Genomic DNA, 20,560 nt, shown 5'->3' with positions numbered 1-20,560 from the left:
CTGTATTCCTCAACTGTATAGTACAGTAAATACAAAGGAAATACGATGGAGACTACCTTAGACCAGTCATATCAAATTACATATTTTAGGAAGGACGATGTCTGAAATATGGCTTCTATCTCTTTTAATCGATTCAGAATTAAATAGGTAATTGTCTACCATAAATAATTAGTACGGATAAAATTAAATAATAATTTTTATTTTTTTGGAGAAGGAGAAAAAAATTAAATTGGTATCTACCGCTCCCAAATGATGACTATGATAATAATAAGCTAATCAAGATCTGCACAAGTATTACGCTCAATAAAAATGGCATAGTTTGTTCTCAGAGGGAAGGGAGAGAGAATTAAAAGGTGAGAAATTTTATTGCGGGATATTTTTAAAAATAAAATACGTAAATATGTGGCAAGTTGACTATTGGTTAATTGATCCATATCAACGTTACTTTTAACACGTCAGATGATCTTCGTGTTTTAAAAGATGAAGTAAGAAATGGGACAGTTTAAAAGAATTAGAGTATTATAAGATTTTTTGGTTAAGTTGAAGGCCGAATAGAAGGATAGTTTAAAAGAATTGATGGACGAGAATTGAAAAAAAAAATTATTTATTTTATTTTTAATTTAAAAAATATATTAAAATATTTATTTATTTTAATTTTTCACGTTGTACTTATTTTATCTTTTTTATTTTCTTTCTCTTAATTTTTCAGCCATCCAAACAACCCTTAAAGAGAATCACAATTTTATTTCCATTATATAATTGAAAAATCTGGAAAAAGATAATAAAAGCATGACCTTCCATTTCAGAGTCAAAAAGGCCAGGGCCCTAGCGAGAACCTCCACCGCCAATCGCGCAGTCTGTCTGTGAAACCTTTCCTCCTCTCTAAAGTTAAAACCCTACTCCACATTCACACGCATATCCCAAGAGCCAAAAAGATTCAATTCAAACTCCATTATCTATATATGAAATAACCCACACAACAATCCAAGTTACATCTGCAATGGGTCAACAACACGGAGAAGAATCTGGGGGTGAAGAGTACCTGTTCAAGATAGTTCTTATAGGCGACTCTGCAGTGGGGAAATCGAATTTGCTGTCAAGGTTTGCGAGAAATGAGTTTGATAGCAATTCTAAGGCAACAATTGGGGTAGAGTTTCAGACCCAAGTGGTGGAAATTGATGGCAAAGAAATCAAGGCACAGATCTGGGACACTGCTGGCCAAGAGAGATTTAGAGCTGTTACCTCTGCTTATTATAGAGGTGCTGTTGGTGTGCTAATTGTCTATGATATCACTAGGAGGACAAGTTTTGATAGTGTCAAAAGGTGGCTGGATGAACTCACCAGTAAGTTTAGTTTCTTTCTTTGATTTTCTGTTTGGTCGTTAGAAAGCAAGAGAAACTTTGATATGTGGCTTTGATGGTCTAGGTAGTTTGGTAATTGCTTGCTAATTTTGGGTTTTTTTTTAAATGTTGTTTTTGGTTGTGGAATTGATAACTTTTAATTTGTTTTCTTGTTTTTGGTATAATTGGCCTACATTTCTATTCACTGTCTTGATTGAGATATTGGGAAATTGAAAACAGAGCCAGTAGTCTCTCTTCTTGATGTGTAGCCATTTTTTAAATAAATTCATTGTTTTTATTATTCAAAGGAGGTTTGGTGACCCGCATCAAACCTCCCTTCACCCATCCAAACACACTGTAATTGGACTATTCTGATGTTAGTTGTTGAGCTTATTTATATCATGATTTTGTTTTCTAAAATCATTGGTTTGGAACTTATTGTGAATAATCTTGCAGCTCATTGTGATACTACAGTGGCAAGAATGCTTGTAGGGAACAAATGTGATCTGGAGAACATTAGAGACGTGAGTGTAGAGGAGGGCAAAGACCTTGCAGAAGAAGAAAGTCTGTTTTTCATGGAAACATCAGCTCTTGATTCAACTAATGTTCAAACAGCTTTCGAGGTGGTTATCCGTGAGATTTATAACAATCTGAGCAAGAAGATTCTGAATTCTGATTCTTACAAGGCTGAGTTGAATCTGAACCGAGTCAGTCTGGTTAAGGACGGAGAGAGTTCAAAGAAAAATAGTCTCTCTTGCTGTTCTGCATGAACTTACGATTTTTCCTTTTATAATTATAATTTGTTATTATTGTTAGTCACCTCACCTGTTCCATTTCAATTAAATACGATAAGCCATATATTTGCCTTTTTCAAAGTTTTTTTTTTAATTATTATTATTATTATTATTAATTTAGACACATCTATAAAGTTCAATTTCAAAAGAGGTTAACACAGTAATGATGAGGGAAAATTCATTAATTTGTAAGGGGTATTTTATATCATAATTTTATAATTTAAGTTATAATACCTTAAATAAAATTTATTTATTTTATTATTATCATTAATTAATACCTGACTTCTTGACTTTTTAGTCTTTAATATAAGAAGTTAATAATAATAAAGAAAATTATTATACAATTTTTCAATGTTAAATTGTTGACATTAATATGCATAAACAAATATATACCTTTTTGTTTCTCTTTTTCATGTCATGTGAAATGTATAGGAAAAAAATGGATGAATGTGCACATAAGTAACATCTTCTTTATTACTATTAACTTCTTATATTAAAATTATTATAAAATGCATAAACAAAAAGGTATATAATCGATTAAAATTATTATAAAAAATATTAATTATAATAAAAGTATAAAATAATTAAAAAATTAATAGAACTAATTTGTATAAAATGTTATCAAATTAAAATTTTATTCAATTCAAATAATTATAAAAAATTAATAAATATAAATAATTAAAGTATAATAAAAAGTAAAATTCCATTAGAAAAAATAAAATTCTAATTCTAATACTCTAAATCAAATGTTTCAAATGTTAAACAATCAAATTATTAAACTTAAATTATTATAATTTATTATATTAACACTTATAATAATTATAATTTTTTCATTTTTCATAAAAATATAACTTTTATTGTTTATTCTATATCAAACCCATAAGCAGTTTCTATTATTTATTTTTCTTCACGGAGCCCACTCTCATTTTCAAATATCTCGGATTTTAAATTTTTTATTATTATTATTTTCTTAATTCCTAATGTGAGATATATTGTTGTACAATTCTCAATAGTCAATTCAATTTTATTTGCTAGATTGAAGTTGAACATGAATTATTTAGATATTTTGGAGAAATCATCCTATTTTTTTCTCAAATATATTTATATTATAATTCTTGTGAAGCAATTTGCATAAAATAATAGTTGCTTGACGTGATTGATATATTAGATTTTATAATTAAAAAATTAATATATTTAAAAATTATTATCATAACGCATATGATTCTACTCCGATCGGCCACCACTATCGGTATTGCCTTTCACCACCATTAAAGTTTAGTAAATTTTATTTTCATAAGAATATACCTTTTTAGATGAAGTTTAATAAATTTTATTTTCATAAGAATATAACTTTTTGAAAAAAATTTATTATTGAATATTAATGATATGTGAAAATCAATATTAAAATTTTTAATTTTTTTATTTTAATTATGTTTATTACTATTTTAAATTTAAAATTTTAGAGAAAATTTTTTTATTTGAATTTATATAAAAAGAAATTATTTTATAAAATAATATCATATAATAATAATAATATAAGAAATTTTAATATCCACACGGACAAATGATTAATTTTAATATGATGCTGGACCTCATATTAAAACCAACACAACCATTAAATTAAATAGTTGTGTTGAAATTTGCATAAAATCAACTAAAGCATATAAAATAAAAGCATAGATTTATAAGTAAATATTTAAATTAAGATCAACCTTACAATATGTGCTGCTGTCCACTCTCCTTAGCTTGAAAAATAAGCTCAACCGCATAAGCGAGTTTAATGAATGCATTCCTCTTGATTTGAAGGTAAGACAGTTTCTTGATGATGTTACATTGTTTGTCTTTAAGTACATAGGAAGCTGAAGCAAGCAGAACTCTCAAGGATCGTAATGATTTTACAGGAATGCAATAGAATAAATAAATAAATGGCAAACCTGCTGCTATCAATGGATCTAAGCTCCGAGAAAACACAATTTACAGCTGCTATGAAACTTCCATTTTGAAAAGATGTACATTTTGTTGAGATGATGGGAACATATAAATCCTCAGGGCTTCCGTAAAGCAGATGCAGCACCCATTACAATAGCCAAGGCAAGGCCAACACCAGCCCCAAGGGAAGCACCCACAGCAGCAGCTGTTAAGGAAGATGACTTGGCTTGAGCTTCTCGTCTCGCGTCTATTGCCGTTGCACGTTCCCGTGTCAGTTCTGCTAAAAGTCTATCTCTGGCTAGTTCCTTGAGTCAAAGACAACACATGAAAGATTTGTTATTTCTACAAGAGCAAATCAAGCTGATCAAATCTATCATATCATTCATTGCATCGACCTGCATAAATTCCCAAATGATTTTTCGTTTTTCTAGCAAATCCCTAAAATCAAGCTATTTCACAAATCCAAATATTGCCATTCGAACTTCAAGTCAACCGCACATCAGATGGAGAGGATTACAGTTCAGCTCACTGATTAAAAGTCCATGTTGTCCACCACTAAAAGCATGCAACTTTGATGTAGAATAAAGAGAAACAATTCTCCAAACTTTTTTAGGCTTATTGGACAAAAAGCACTTGAGAATTCTTATTATAGCCAATTCTTTAAACCCGGTACAATAAAGCCGAATGTCTTCAAGTTATTGCAATCATAGCCAAAGGGCTAAATTTTTTTTTTTTTTTTAAAAAAAGGACAAATTACAATGTACTTGAATTCTGATGAAACCGATATCTCAAGTCTTTATATTTTCAAAATAAAAAAATCCTCAAAATTATAAAATCACAAAATTATTATTCAAACAATTTTTCAATCACATTAAAAATTATGAAAACACTTTTTTGAGCTTTACAAGCTCCATCCAAACGGATTGGAATGTTCCAACTCTTTGGTATTCTATATATTAAGAAATACTAATACTGCAAATAAAAATTAAATTCCATACAGCTAATAGATTATAAGATTTAAACTAAAAGATTTCTAGAAATATATGCTTTGATGATTAGTCATTCCTTTAGCTTATGAACTATTGAAAGATTGCCATTAAATAGAAATATCGTAGAATATAGCATTGTTCAGATAATATATACAATTATAGCATTACACTATATATAATAAATATAATATATTTATTTTTTAAAAATAAAATTTAAACAAAGGAACTATTTTATTAATAAAACACTACCTCAGGAATTTACTTATCTCATTTTGAAAATATAATTAATGGCATTTTGATCATTGTTGTTAAAATTATCAGTAATTTGAGTGAAAAATTGGATGTAGCAATCAATTAATATATATAATTAATATAAGGCGCAAAATTATTTGATTTTGAAAATGCATAGACTAGGTTGTAGGTTTTGTCAATGCTTAGAGTCTACATTGTAATCTTTATCAAACTTTGCAATTTCAATTTAGTCATTTTGTTACAATTGCAATCAATGCCAGATTTAATTTGTAAGATAAATCACACGAGCTTAGCTTTCTAACAAATAGAAATCGTCCTAGTATAGAAATTCAATGAAAATTTTTATGACAACCAAGTATAACTACGTCTTTTCATTTGAGTTGTATAACCGAAGTTGGGACATAACACCTTCTTACTTAACCCACACGTTAAAACTTTGACCAAAAGCTTATCCAAATTTTAGAACAGCGACTTTATTCAAATGCAAACAAAAGCTGACTGATGTTTACACTACACAGCGCATAGAAATCGACAATAGTATATCTTCAGAAAAAAAATGGATTAAGCATTTTTACCTGTAAAGAGGCCTCTTCATGACTGCGCAGCACTCGGTGGACAAGCTGACAAAGTGAGTTCACACCCTCAACTGGAAAAACGGTGTCTCTTCTTTGAAATGGCCTCCTAACAAGATTAAATGGAGCAAAAATAAGATTTTGAGCACCCATCCTTCCACCAGAATCCCTCTCAGCAGCAGCCAGTGATAAAGACGCGCTGGCAGCAGCAGTGTGGATAACGTAAGGGCAGGAATTCACAACTTCCATGGTGCTTAGAGATGATTGATATGCGTGCAAAACAGCATCAATTGCTGTTTTTTGCTGGTGTGCACTGACAGAAAATTTGTTTGTTACAGCAAGAACCCATGGAATACCAAGAGCTTTAGCCTCATCTAAAACAAGTGAAAGTACTGGCTGTTGAGATGATGCATTTTGGTTACTGCTTCGAGGAATCTTATGTGACAAGTTATGTACAAGAATAATCAAATCTGTTTTCCTACTGAGCTCACGAATTCCCATCCATAGTTCATCCCTGAAACGAGAGACCTCCTTATTCAGCTCCTGTAATATAGGCATACGAAGAAAAGGGAAAAACCTTAGGACTTTGCTTAATTAATTAAAAAAGTTCCTGAAAGTTAATCATTACAAAAACACATTTGCTTGATGCAAAATTTCTCAATTTAAACACTTTCTCACTGAAGCAATTAACATCATTGTTTACACCCCAGCCAAGATGTGTAGTTATGATTTGATTTAATGGTGTTTGGTGGTTTGATGGGCAGAATGATATGGTTGTGGGTGTTTATGCCAAACGACTAATGAAGGTTGATTCTGGTTGTCAGTCAGCTTTACTGGAGCGGACAACATAATTTGGTGGTGTTTGGAAAATATGGTGAACAGAAAATATACAATGGAATCAGCTATTCAAAAAAAATTCCAAAATTACTAACCATCTTTAACTAGGGAAAAAAAAAAGACTAAACAGTAATTTACTGTAGCCAAGTTAAATATCCTCCCAACAAATTCCTTATTGTCTATCCCACTCATGGTTTCAAATAATGACACTTGTGTAATATTACAGCCATCATTTATAGGTTTTTAAGGCGCCTGTTACTGTTATCCCCTTATTTATGAGCAAAAAAAAAAAAATAGCATCTATAATGGGTGTTATGGAAGTTTTAGAATAATGGCCATTATTACCATTCTGTAATGACAATGTTCGTTACTCACATGGTCTTATTCTTTTTTTTTTGGGTCTACATGGGGTAGCAACTCATTTTATTGTTCTTCCCTAGTTTCGGATTTTCTTTTTTGTCCTTCACCCTCTCAATTTTCTATCTTTATATTGAAGGTTATTTGAAACAAAGGATAGCATATTCATATCTTGCGAAGTGTAAATAAGTAGTTTTTGTTTCGGTGGCAGAGAGGTCAGTTTCTTACATTCTACATGGGACCTATTTGGTTTAACCAGAGGATACAATTGATACCTGTTGTTGATAGCTAGCAGCTAATAACATTCAGTTCATATTAAAAAACTAAACAACCAAATTGAATAGTGTAAAGAACCAAACTGAACTGATTTAAGAACCCAACCAAATTGAATTGAATTGGAAAAATCAGTTTGGTTCAACAGTTCCGATTTCACAAACTGACTCAATATTACAGAAACTTTTCCATTTGACCCCAACAACATAGAACCCATAATCAAAATAAACTTCAACATATTATTGTAGCACAAACAAAATGAAATGAATTATCCATTCAACTAATCAATTTCTCCCAAGTAATTTTGACAATTCGATAAAAAAAAGTAATTTTGACAATCAAACAAAAATAAAATTTTAAGAAACAATTTAAAACTATCTAGTTAAAAATATCAAACAAATTTCCCCAAGCAAGAATCAATAGTGACCGAGAAGGTGACCCTATGAGAATCGATTATCAAAATCTGTGAGTGGCTAAGTGATGAGATTGATATTGATTTTGGACAGACAATGACCAAGAATCGAGAGTGAAGAGTTGCATGTTCTCTGACTTTCTAAAATTGAGAGTTGAAGAACAAGGCATTAGATGATTTGAACAGACGAGGCAGACGGATGGAGGACTGATGTTGGACGGGTGCAACAGTGTCAAGGATTTCTATGGAGGTTGGTGCGATGGTGCAAGAGAGAACGGAGTAGGGGCCATGGAAATTTGTAAGAGGTGAGAGGCTTGGAGGGACAAAGGTGATCTAATATCTGAGAAGGGAAGCATCGCCACATGTTGGGGTTTCTCTAGAATGAATGTGAGATTTCAGAGAAATGAAGACGATGAAGGGCTTAGGGAGTGCAGCAAGGAGACTGAAGGGTACACTGACAATATAAAACCTCCATAGGACAGAAAAAAATATGAGGTCTTGAAATCAATTATGCATAACATCGAGAATGATCATATTTCTAAAGAAACTAATATAAATTCATCATATACTAATTGGTGCATTTATTGAAAGAAAATAAAATGGTACACTGACAATATAAAACCATAAGTATAAGAAAGGTCAATTACTCAATTAATAAAAATACAATTATATATCTTCATAAATATAAATATCTATTTAATAACATATTATTAGTTTTATGTAAATTATATTTATTTATATATGTTTATAATCATATAAATAGTACTTTAACTTGATAAACATTATAAAAATATTTAAAAAATACATTTTGAAATACTTAATATATATAAATAATTGATTGGATAAATATAACATTCTAATTACTATTTATAAAAAAGCCAAAATATATTAAATTAAAATTTTATATCATAAAAAGTTTTGTGTTCAATGACACAAAAGCACTATCAACACTTTTTTATCATAAACAGACGATAAGTTTGACATCCCTACAGAAAATTGTAATGAAATAAAATAATTAAGATCAATATAGTATAATGTAATAATAATTCAAATCTCTGTATGTATTTTTACTTGTTGGCATTGATAGTCAGGTGTGATAGAGGCAGTGGCAAGAGAAGGAAGGGTTCATGATAGTAGTGACAGCAAGGATTGTATTGATCAAGGGCTGTAGTGGTGGTGGAAGTAAAAGTAAATGAAATAATCATGAATACAAAAGTTTTTGTATGTAATGGGCATTAATTAGCTAAATAGTGATAAATAAACGACATGATGTTGCATATGAAATGAAAAACAATAAATAACCAAACGAAATAGTTAGACTTGTATAAAATTTTATTACATTGAAGGCATAGGTACTTCTACCGTACAAAACGAAAGTATTACCTGCAAATTTACTCCAGCTGAATCAACATAGCATACACCACCAGAAATGCCTTCTTGAATATCAGCCTCTACGCACATATTCTCAAAATTGGCAATGGTGCTTAGTCTGCCTTGACCCATAATTGCCCTGAAAAGAGAAGTTTTACCAGCACCCTACGTGTACAAAAATTTTGGTAAGATGCACAAAAGGATGGAGAGAGAGAGAGAGAGAGAGAGATCAGAGCAATTTTGAATTAGAATTGATAATAAAATTACCTCAAGGCCAAGTAACCGCACCCTACGAGTTCTGACATGGACCTCCTTAGAGACAGTGGCAAAATCACTTGTACAAAAAATGCAAAAATCACTCAAACCTTCAGGGCGGAGCAATTTCTCTTCATGCCCTAAACTATGCTCTCTATTGAGATTATCAGCATCTGAATCAATAGAAGGAAAGATAGGCATCAAGGGATCTGCCACTATAGGATGTTTTGGTGGTCTTCTCAGAGGAGCTCCAACTAAGACCCTCATTTTTTGTAGTTCAGGCTGTACTTCATGGCTTGAAGAGTAGCTGGGTGCAGGAGGAAATGACTCCACTGTAGTTGCACACCTGGATGCAACAAGCATAATATAGAATTAAATCACATATGTAACCTTTTAATTAAACCAGGTAGTTAAATTAAGTATCTATATATCAAATATTTTAATTGGTACAAGTGCAGATTAGGGAGGATGATATAGCTAAGCTCACTCATGCAGCCCACAGGCCAAACAAGCCCCACGATGAATAAAAAGAAATTCTGGATATAACACAAACCCATATCCAAACAAGTAAACAGCTTCTAATTCTGAAAAAAGGCAACATAGAATGCATTATAATAATGAATGAATGATGAAGAGATATTTCTTTATATGTAATTGCATTCACTAAATGGGCATGATATAAAGAGTAGTGAAGTGAAATCACTGCACAGGTGGAAATGTTTAGGCCAGGATCCTCAGGCTCAATATTTGAAAAGGTGATGTAATAAAAGCTTACAGATTATTTAAAAGGATTTAGAGAAAATCATACGGTTGAGCATTAGAGAAAATGCATAGATGAGCATGCATAAACAGAGAATAAAACAAAATCCAGAGAGAACAAGTTCAAGTACACAAAAGAATCCAGCCAAAAGTGATGACAACATGATAGTGGTTCCATATAGGGGTGACAATGACAGTTATCAACTCTCTAAATCAAACAAAATTATGCAAGCAGTTTGCAGTTAGGTTGCAATCGAGTTTATCTAAGTAGATGAACCTCAAAATTGCATCACTACTTGGTCACCATTTTAGATACTAAAAGAATTGAAATTCTTTTTTGCATCAAAAGAAAATAGAAAAAGGTAATTAAGGAGAATACCAGTTACCATTGACTTGAGCATTGACCAAGTTACAAAGGTGCAAGCCAAAACCAATAATATCAACTTTTAAGGGTTCTGCATTCTTCCCACCAGGAGCACCATTCCACCCAAGAGGAACAATCGAAGTGGCTGTGCGAATAACTGGCAATTCTACAATTTGAGCAAGCTCTACAGTGCCAGCAACTGCAAGCCCAAGCCACTGTTGCAAATGCAGAAACTGAGGCAGTTGTTCCATTCCTGGGAAAGATGAAGCACCATCACCCATGCACATATCGTAGATTCTGCATATAAAAAGGACAATGAACATTTCATGCCAGCTAATACAAATACAGAGAATTGCATATGCAACATTAATTTATAAAATGAAAAAAAGTAAAAGAGAGAGAGAGAGAGAACATTAGATCGCAGTTTTTTTGAAATCCAACTCAGTCCCTTAAAAACAATCAAATCACCCAGACGCCGCTTTAGTCTTGTTTTTGGATCTTCCAAATAGAGTCGCCCGAAATTTTTACTATGAAGGAGAAGATTACAAGTGTCTATTTATCAATATACTAGCATTTTCCTTTTACATGTAAGAATAGGGAAAAAAGCTCACTCTATATCTATACCCGCTATGAAACACCCCTTGGCATGAATTGCCTGAAGACTTTAGTTTGCAATACTTTCTATGAAATATGAACTACAAACTCAAAATTCCTTGGGAAAAAATGATTGTTAGCACATCCATGAGCATTCATTATTTCGTTGTGATTTATGAGGAATATACCAAAATATTAGACTTTTCAAAATGATGAACGACAGTAAGGACCACATCAGCAGCCACTTGGAGTAATAACCTTAATACACTATTTTAATAGCATATGAAACAATTTCTAAACAGATTTATGTTCGTTTATTCTTTCATAGCATTGTTCTCACAGTCCAGCTAGCCCTGCAATTTTAGGGGCAAAATCTAGGTCACCTTCAAGGAGGAACTAATGGGGAGGCTTAAAACACCAATATTCAGAACATGGATATGAAGTATGAACAACTTGTACCTAAGGTGAATATCCAAATATTCTACTAGAACCAAGACATTGACAACAAAAGAACCCTCTTTAGCTGAGATATATTATTTGCTTCCATCTTCAAAAATAATCAAAATTGAACCGTATCCAACAACAACAGGAAATCTGTAGGTGCCATCATTTCTTTGATATCACTGCAAGTCCAAGCTGATGCATGAAAGTCCAGTCGCTAAATTTTTTAGTATCTTCAAGGGATAGTACCCAGAAGAGCGAAAATTTCAAGTTTTCAGGTAATGTCATTAAAAGACACTGCAAAAGTCTGAGTATTTATAATTACAGTTGTTTATGCAATTTAAAATTACTTGTACATGTTTCATTTACACAGGTTATATTTTATTTCACTGCTGCAATCCTGGCTGTCCCATTCAAGCTAAAATTGAAGTTAGTAAAATAAGAAATAAAACCTAGATTGAAAAACTTGCAAATCAAATTATTAGAAGCAAGGCAATAGCAGACAGTGAAAGCTGCAAAACAAGCTTAACAAGCCCAAAGGTGAACTTCTATAGACAACAATACGCTACCTCTGAAATCGAGATCGATAAGATCTCATTGAATGTGATTGAAATCGTTCCCTTAGTTCGGCAATCACAGATCTGACCTGAAAATGTCTTTGCCAGAAGAAAGCAAACAAAATGAGGGATCCCAGAATTAATTGCCTCCAGCCAATACTAATGAAGAGGCAGAGCTATAGGTAATCTTGCAATTTGTGCAAGACACACTGCTAAATTTCCCATCACAAAGAAAAAAGAAAGAATCAAACCAAACTGAAAACTGAGTTAGCAAAGGAAAACCTCACCGATATTAATTTTGAGTACTCTGCACCAGATAGTAATTCCACTGAAGAATTTCCCAATAGATGCAGCTGTTGCAAATTAAAAAACTCATTAGTGTATCATAATCAGCTTTTGAAAACATATCAGTTTCAGTAATGCAATGGAAAACAATGTAAATTGATGCAGCTGACTTTATTTTTGGGTTGCGGGTACGAGGGCGGAGACAACTAAATGAGGGACTCCAACTCCAAGCTTTTTTGTTTTATTATTTCATCTCTGGTGCTTGTTTACATTTTGGATAAAACAGACAGCAAGAGTAAATAAAATATGTGTTCCTGTTCTACCTGGCCAAATGGGACATACGAAGGTAAATAGGGTACCCTACGCCAATTTCTTTTATCTCCACCTTTATCATTTCCCTTTTCGCCTAATTTTCCATCCATTGCTTCCTCTGACAGCACGTTATTAGTTTCAGTTAATGGTTTAAGAGAGATGCCATCAGAACCCTCTTGGATTTCAAGAGACTGAGGTGCAGCAACCACATCCTCAATTGGAGATGTTACATCAGAATTAGGGGTCTCAGATGTCCCCATGGGACCAAATTGTTTGCTTGTGTATTTATTGAACTGCCTTCTAAAACCCTCTAAAGGAACAAGCCTAGAAAGTCTCCAAAAGGAAGTCTGCACAGGGCCTAAACCCAGAACCAATCGCTCCCTCTCATTCTCCTTTGGCTTTTGTGCCCCTGATTTTTCTATCCATTTCTCATCTTTTACCACTGATTGACTGGTACTTTCAACCTCATTATTCATTGACAAAGGTTGAGCATTATAGTGATGAAAATAAGCAGGAGAAAGGATACGGGGCACCAAGTCTTCAGGAATGCAGTAGCTCTTAAAATAATGCTGCCATCCTTTTTCATGGACATAGCTGAAAAGAAAAGAGGAACAAGAAAGATAACAATAAAATTAAGTGGGCTCAGTGTTCCAGAAAAGAGAAAACCATAGAGCAACGGATTATCTGCACTTTCAATAGTTTATTTGTGAAATGGAGATTAATTAAGACATACTCTCTTAAAGCAGCATTCCCAACTGGTGGTTGGGAAAATGTGATACATTTGACCTGAATCTTTGCATCTTCTTTTAATGAAGAGGATGCAGCAATAACCCTCAGGATGGCAAGAGTAGCTAATGCTGCCACCTAAAAGGATTGGAAAAAAGGAGAAAATGAAATGCAATAATTAATAGCAGTGCATTCAATAGTGTAAGAGAGCATGCAACTTACTGCCCCACCAAGTGAATGTCCACACAATACAAGTTTTCGTTTCTTCTTCTGAGCAAGCCTGTACAACTCTAAAGCAGGTATCCCTTTAGCACGAGCCAAGAAACCCTAAGGTGATGATTTAAAAATTAACAAGGCAGGTAAAAGGGAACATGAATGGAGGAACTATCAATTGTGAAGTGCAATATAAATGTAACAGTCAAAAGATCAATTAACATTTACAAGAACACTGTATTCAAATGCACTGCAAAAATGACAACCAGCTGTCTTACTCGATGAGCAGCAGGCTTAGGCTGATCTTTCAGATGCTTAGGCTTTGACTCAAGTGGATTCTGTTGACCTTCTCCATTTCCCCTTTGACTTTCACCTTGCACTGATTCAATAGCTTCCATCTGGGCAGCATCCTCCATGGCATCCTCATGAAATATAGCGCCTTGTAGTATATTTACATCGGTCACAACATCCCTGACAACAAAATTAAATGGAAAGGGGAGGGGAGATTTTACATGTTTAAAGCTCATAAATACTCCAGAAAGTACACAATGAAATATCCAATGAGATGTCCATAATACTTACTTGTACTGTTTTGTCCCAATAAAAGAAGCAAATAATGTGTCACCTGCTTCTGCCAATAGGTACCTTCAGCAATAAAAGGAACAAATAAACTACAATATGACCACAAATAAAAGTTACATCAGGAGATTCAGAAAAAAAAAAGTCCTAGATAAAATGTAACAAATAATTGTGCTCCTAGATTCCGTCCTCTTCAAGCTTCTGCCTAATACCAAGGACAATATAGAAGTTAATACATAGGTTCAAAGGCCACACCTAGTTATGTACATCATAAATTGGACAAGCAACCTGCTTAGAATATAACATATCAAGCAAAAGTTCAGGTTCAAAGGCCACACCTAGTTATGTACATCATAAATTGGACAAGCAACCTGCTTAGAATATAACATATTAAGCAAAAGTTCTTCATCATAAATTAACCATTAGTAGTCCATATTCTAAACGTCTGTTGCAGAAAGATATCAAACAATTGGAACTTGTAAAACAAGGAAACAGCCTGCTTGAAACCATGCCTTCTAACAATGAATAGCGCCAAGAAAAATGGTAAGTATTTCCACGTACAAATTAACTAAGCATAAGAGAACCTGTGAGGAACATGGTCTGAAGAGGGCTGCACACGCTCCAGAGAAACAACTTGTCCCCCAAAGTCAGCCTTAAATTTGTTCACAGCCCGAACCATCTCAGTAGCAGGTCTCTGCCTTGTTATGAAGCAAAAATATTGTAAGTAAATGAAACATTTTTCATTTCTATAAGCAGAATGGTGATCATGTTGAAAAGTAATCAGGTCTTGCTTATATAGTGTTCAATTGCAACCTGAAGTTTGTACAGGGGACTGTTAGGGCTGTTCCATATCAACGGACATGAGATAAGTACATCAAATCTAACACATTTTTTAGAGAACATATGGAGATTCATGGACAAGCATTGAATTTGTGCAAACATTGAATCTTCGTTTGACATGCCTCAGAGATTGTCACTGGTCAAGTCTTCATTTGACAGGTCTAGAATACAGATAATCACTCCTCATTTATCTATGATAATTTGTTTATGTAATTTTGTAGAAAGTTTATACAGTCCTAGATTACATCAGTGACACTGACACTGACAGCTGCTTTGGTGTGTTTTATTAATAGTCTTTTTCCATCATAGATAAATTTAAGGGAAAAAATAGGAAGTAAACAACTTGGGAAGGGGGGGGGGGAACTAATAGCCTGATGCATATTTTGAAGACTGGACTGTATTCCCCTTTCAACTCAAATAACCTGGCCAACAACACTTCAACCACAAAGATTACAATTTACAACGGCCTCTATACTTGGTCGCTGTGCCACCTATCAACACCATAACCAATGCTCCTCACTCCATAACCAAATTAAACCAGTCATCCAGCTCACACTAAACCAAACAGCGATTAAAAAGTCAATACTTCAATCATTATCAGTTATGAAATTTCACAATATCGCATTTCTGAAGTTTCCTATCTTGTTTCATTGCTTGTAAGTTAGAGCAAAGTGCATTAGCTTCATTTACAGCACTTTACTTCGAAGATTACAATTTACAATTTACAACAACCTTCTATACTGAGTTGCATTGCTACTCATGAACAACAAAATCCAGTGCTCCTTGCTTCATAACCAAATTAAATCAAAACGATATTCACCTTATACCAAACAAATATATATTAAAATGCAACAATTAATTGTGAAACTTCACAATGTCGAACTTCTAAAATTCCCTTATTTTTATTGCTCAGAGGCTATGTTAGCTTCATTTCCTAGCTTTACAAAAATGCAACAAAAAGAATTGGGAATTGAAGCTTTATCCTTATTAAGAACCTGAAATTACAGTAAAGCTCAAGACATTTGAAGCAAGTATTTCAAATTCCAAATAACGCAAATTCCATTTCCCTCAATGCATCCTTTCCTTTTCCATACTGTACAACTAAATGATCAGTTTTACCTTATAGACACACTCGGAGAGGACCATGCAACAGAGAATGTCCTGCAAATCCGAGACTGAATCAGCCTTGACGGCGAGACAGAGATCGTGAAGCTGCTTCCTCCGGCGCTCATATTCTTGTTGAATTTTCTTCCTATGTTCTCTGTCGCTGTGAATCCAGGGCGGCCACCTCATTCTCCACTGCAGCGGGGCCCAAGATACCTTGAGGATCTTAGCTCTCTGATCCCTGATCCATGATTCTACTCGACTCTGTATCGATTCCATTGCTGGTGGAGATCTTGGGAGTTTGTTTAAACCCTATAATTTGAATTGGATTTGCAATTCCGCAGAGAACGCGCCAAGGCGAGAGAAGAGAAGGAATAAAAATGTGTGTGAGAGAGAGAATAGTTTCGTATCCGGGTTAAGTAATTTTGGAGTGTGGAAGGGAATCTGTGCCTGGTTCGAGAAAGCATATGCTTTTATATAAAGGCTGAGGAATTTGGGTATTTATTTCTGAATATAAAATAAAATAATAATAATAATAGACAAACTAAGACGTGGGCTTTATGACAGTAATTTTTTTCTTCTTTTAAATTTTAGCCAACGGTTAGTTTCACCCGTCGCTTCCATACAAAAAGAAAAAACGGTTAGCAGTTAAATGTACTCGGTTTCTAGAGTTCTTGAACCTTCGTTTCTCAAAAAATTTAAATAAAATTTTAGAAAAACAGCTGAGATTTCAATTTCTTCTACAATAAATTTTTTTTTAAATTTAAAATAATTAAAATTTTTTATTTCAAATAAAAAATTTAATTAAATTAAATTTTTCCAAATTCTATAATTTTAAATAGATAGTAAATAAAAACCATATAGAATTAATAAGCATCTTATTGAATTGAATTTTTTTTGTTTAATTTTAATTAATTAAATTAATTTTTTGTGAATTCTTTACTTCTAAATAGATAGTAAATAAGAACCATATAGAATTGATAAACATCTAATTCAATTGAGCTTCTTTCTTAGTTTGACTCTAATTATTTATATTTATATATAAACGTGTGAAAAGAAAGAAAAATATCATAAATTTACTTAAATAGTTTTATAAATTTATTGATGAGATTATTTTAATTTTATTAATGAGATTAAAATAATATTCGAAAGAGATTGTTTTAATTTTAAAAATTATTATAATTTTAATATTATTTAAATATTTAAAAATTAAAATAATTAAAATAATTATTATATCATGTTACTTAAATAGTGTTTTAGTTTTATAATTGTTTTAATAGATAATTATAGTTAAAATTTTATGTGAATTATAATTATTGTATCATGAAAAAAAATTCCTTTTAATTAAATGGGTTTTATAAAAAAGTATTAAAATATTTATAATAATATTAATACAAAGTAATGTATTTAATTTGTTAAGAAAAATAAAATTTTATAATACATTATATTTATAATAAAATAAAAATTATTTAATAAAATATTAATTTAATTAAATTATTATCTATAATAAATCATATAGATTTTTATTATGTTTTAGTTTACATATAATTTATACTATATATCTGACAGGGATAGTAAATAATTAAAAATTATTATATTTATATTTATTATTTATTATCTTTATTTTGATAAATTAAAAATAATAAATAATTTTATTAGTATTTTAAATTTTAAATTTAAAATTAATGGTGAAATATAAAAAAACTTATCGATTGTAATATTATAATTTGTAAATTAGATTAGATTAATCTCATAATAAGATCAGAATGAATAGATAAATTCTTCAAAGTAAATAGATTATAACACTTTCTAGAAGAATAAATTTAGAAAAATAATAATTATTATCGAAAATATTTTTAAAAAATAATAAAAAAATTATATATATCATCACATAAAATTAAAAAAATACTTCATTCTTATATATTTCACACATTAATTGTAATATTATATTTATATTGAATTTTTTTTCTAAAGGTTGAGATGAAAATATGATTATTTTTTCAATTTTGGTTTATATTTTTATAAATTTAATTGTTATAAATTAATTTATATATGTATAAATAATAAATTAATTAAAAATTGATTGAGTTAATTATATATTTAAATTTTTTATATATAATATCATAATCTTAATATTTTACTATACAATTAAATTATAAAATATATATTATTATCTTTATAATAAAAATATAACATAAAAGTAGTTTTATAATATAATTTTATATTATATTTAAAAATGATGAAACGAGTATAAAAATATACAAGAGATATTAAATAAATACTAATTTATTAAAAATTAAATTGAAATTATATCAAAATTAAATTTAAAAATTGACTTTATATAATTTTTTATAATTTTTAAATATATTATATATTTAATAGAATGATTTACGTTTATATATGTCATCAAACTCTAACAAACAAAGTCCAACCGTAAAAGCATCCAGAAGTCCAAGTTCAATTAACCCAAGAACCCAAACTATCTGAAAAGGGCACTGCACCACCATCACCATCCCTAATTGGAAACACATCCGAAGTAGGAATAATCGAAAAAATGACAAAGTACCGTGTATGTCTTAGAAGACTCCACAATGCAGAACAATATGTAATGGAGTCTTAAATATTACACATTATTTTGCTCAAATTAATATTAAAAGTATACATTGATGTAAAAAAAAAAAAAAAGCAAGACCTTATAGGTTTCAAAAATATATTTTATTTTAGAAAATTATAAATTAAAAAAAAAGGATGCAGTAATCTCTCAAATTCAAATACTGTTCTTAATCATTCAATCTATAAATATAGAAGTTATTAGTAATAAATTTCAAATTTTAAAAATATGATTGTTAATATTATTTTGGTAGGTTAAAAAAAATGATTATTAGTTAATTTTAAAACTATAAACTATATCCATTTCAAAAAAAAACTACAAAATATATCAGTATAATATTAAGTATATTGAAAGTTAATTTATACTATACTATTTCTCCCACATCGTGAAAAAAATGAGGATAGGGTTATAGGGAAGGAAGACTTCCTCGCAATCCTATCACATTCTAAAAGGCTTAAGCGGACATGTTAGTTGTGAGCTGGACCCTAATGCCATTGGTTGAATTGAAAAATTTTAGGAGGGAAGTGAGGTTAGGCCTGGCCAGAATTCGGTTCGAATCGTAAATTGGACTGTGATTAATCGTTTTTTATTTCTAAATTAATGCCAGTTATAGACCCTCATTTTTTAATCCTTTTCGATTTTAATTTTTTTTTAAATGAATCATTTAATAAAATTTAGTCACTTAAAATTGAACAAGTTTATTATTGAATAATTAAATATTATCGAATAAAGTTTATGTTCATTTTTTCTTTTATTTGTAAATAAATATTGTATTATTTTTATTTGAAAATTCATTTATTTTATGGAAAGGTAGATGATTTATTCTTTTTAAAAAAGAAAATTATTTTTATATTTTAAAAATTTTATTAACATATATATATATATAAATTTATTAATATATTTTATTTTTTAAAATTAAAATTAAATAATAAAAAATAAATTATTTTCTGTAAACAAAATTTTTATATTATGGAAATGTACATTTAGTACTATTTCCTTACTTATTCAATTATCAATTAAATAATATTAAATATTTTTATTTATTTTTTATTTAATCTTTTTAAATTTTTAAATAAAAAAAGATTGACTTTCTTTCTTCTGAGCGGCTATTCCGCCTTTTGCAGTCTTCATAGGCTCAGGATATCACGGGGTGGCCCGCAAATCTCCCACTTTTTTTTGGCGGACGACAGCTTGATTTTCTTCAGAGCAAATGTTCAAGAGGCGTTGGAGTTCAAGCTATTCTTTGCATCTATGAGAATGCATCTGAACAATTGATTAACTTTCAAAAATTATCTATTTCTTTCAGCAAGTATACTCCTGTGCCTCTTCGAGATTCTATCTGTTTAGTGCTTCAGAATGAGGAGAAGCCGGATTTGGGTAATTATTTGGGACTCCCTTCTCATGTTGGTAGTAACAAGAGGGAAGTGTTCAGTTTTGTTAAAGATCATTTGTGGAAGCGACTGAATTCATGGAAGCATCGTGTGCTGTCCCAAGCAGGTAAGGAGGTCCTCTTGAAAACAGACCTCCAAGCTTTGCCAAACTATGTTATGAGTTTGTTTTTACAGCCTCAGACTTTATGTATTGAATTGCAGCGAATGATAATCAAGTATTGGTGGAGTAAGGGTGCTGATCAAAATCGCGGTATTCATTGACTGGGTTGGCATAGAATGGCGAAGCACAGACTGGACGGCGGGTTAGGTTTTAAATCGCTCCATGAGTTAAGTTAGCCATGCTTGGTAAGCAGGGTTGGAACATTATTACCAGGCCTCATTCTTTAGTGGCCAGTGTTCTTAA

At 31.2% G+C, this 20,560-nt stretch overlaps 2 protein-coding genes across 4 annotated transcripts; one reads left to right on the top strand and one right to left on the bottom strand.

Annotated features, from left to right (window-relative positions):
• The first annotated feature begins 797 nt into the window (after positions 1–797).
• Positions 798–2,215, top strand: LOC110628239 (ras-related protein RABA5e). The gene is made up of 2 exons (XM_021774803.1): positions 798–1,343; positions 1,797–2,215. Exons 1-2 carry the CDS (start codon positions 1,001–1,003, stop codon positions 2,108–2,110), a joined length of 657 nt encoding a protein of 218 aa, XP_021630495.1. The 5' UTR covers positions 798–1,000; the 3' UTR covers positions 2,111–2,215.
• Positions 2,216–3,798: 1,583 nt separating this feature from the next.
• LOC110627971 lies at positions 3,799–16,618 on the bottom strand. Of its 3 annotated transcripts, XM_021774395.2 has the most exons (14): positions 16,171–16,618; positions 14,796–14,905; positions 14,215–14,277; positions 13,911–14,103; positions 13,642–13,746; positions 13,427–13,557; positions 12,705–13,287; positions 12,384–12,449; positions 12,109–12,185; positions 10,520–10,801; positions 9,394–9,727; positions 9,139–9,291; positions 5,880–6,419; positions 3,799–4,368 (listed from the first exon to the last, which is right to left on the bottom strand). In XM_021774395.2, the coding sequence occupies exons 1-14, from the start codon at positions 16,432–16,434 to the stop codon at positions 4,180–4,182; spliced, it is 3,090 nt and encodes a 1,029-aa protein (XP_021630087.2). In that variant the 5' UTR covers positions 16,435–16,618; the 3' UTR covers positions 3,799–4,179. The 3 variants fall into 3 exon arrangements, with proteins under 3 accessions (XP_021630087.2, XP_043804656.1, XP_043804657.1); XM_043948721.1 differs by lacking the exon at positions 14,796–14,905 and having other exon boundaries at positions 16,171–16,425; XM_043948722.1 differs by lacking the exon at positions 16,171–16,618 and having other exon boundaries at positions 14,773–14,889.
• Positions 16,619–20,560: the final 3,942 nt, after the last annotated feature.

The sequence above is a fragment of the Manihot esculenta genome, chromosome 12 (genome assembly GCF_001659605.2).
Source record: "Manihot esculenta cultivar AM560-2 chromosome 12, M.esculenta_v8, whole genome shotgun sequence".
Taxonomy (NCBI): Eukaryota; Viridiplantae; Streptophyta; class Magnoliopsida; order Malpighiales; family Euphorbiaceae; genus Manihot; species Manihot esculenta.
This window is presented reverse-complemented; position numbering and strand designations above follow the sequence as displayed.

Bases quoted from the DNA above. Each gene is read 5' to 3' on its own strand.
- LOC110627971 (XM_021774395.2), bottom strand. From the start codon at position 16,434: ATGGAATCGATACAGAGTCGAGTAGAATCATGGATCAGGGATCAGAGA. The intron at 14,278-14,795 runs GTTCTCTTATGC...TTATTGCTGAAG, and splicing joins TCAGACCATGTTCCTCACAG to GTACCTATTGGCAGAAGCAG. The intron at 12,450-12,704 runs GTAGAACAGGAA...AATTTGCAACAG, and splicing joins CGTATGTCCCATTTGGCCAG to CTGCATCTATTGGGAAATTC.
- LOC110628239 (XM_021774803.1), top strand. From the start codon at position 1,001: ATGGGTCAACAACACGGAGAAGAATCTGGGGGTGAAGAGTACCTGTTC. The intron at 1,344-1,796 runs GTAAGTTTAGTT...ATAATCTTGCAG, and splicing joins GTGGCTGGATGAACTCACCA to CTCATTGTGATACTACAGTG.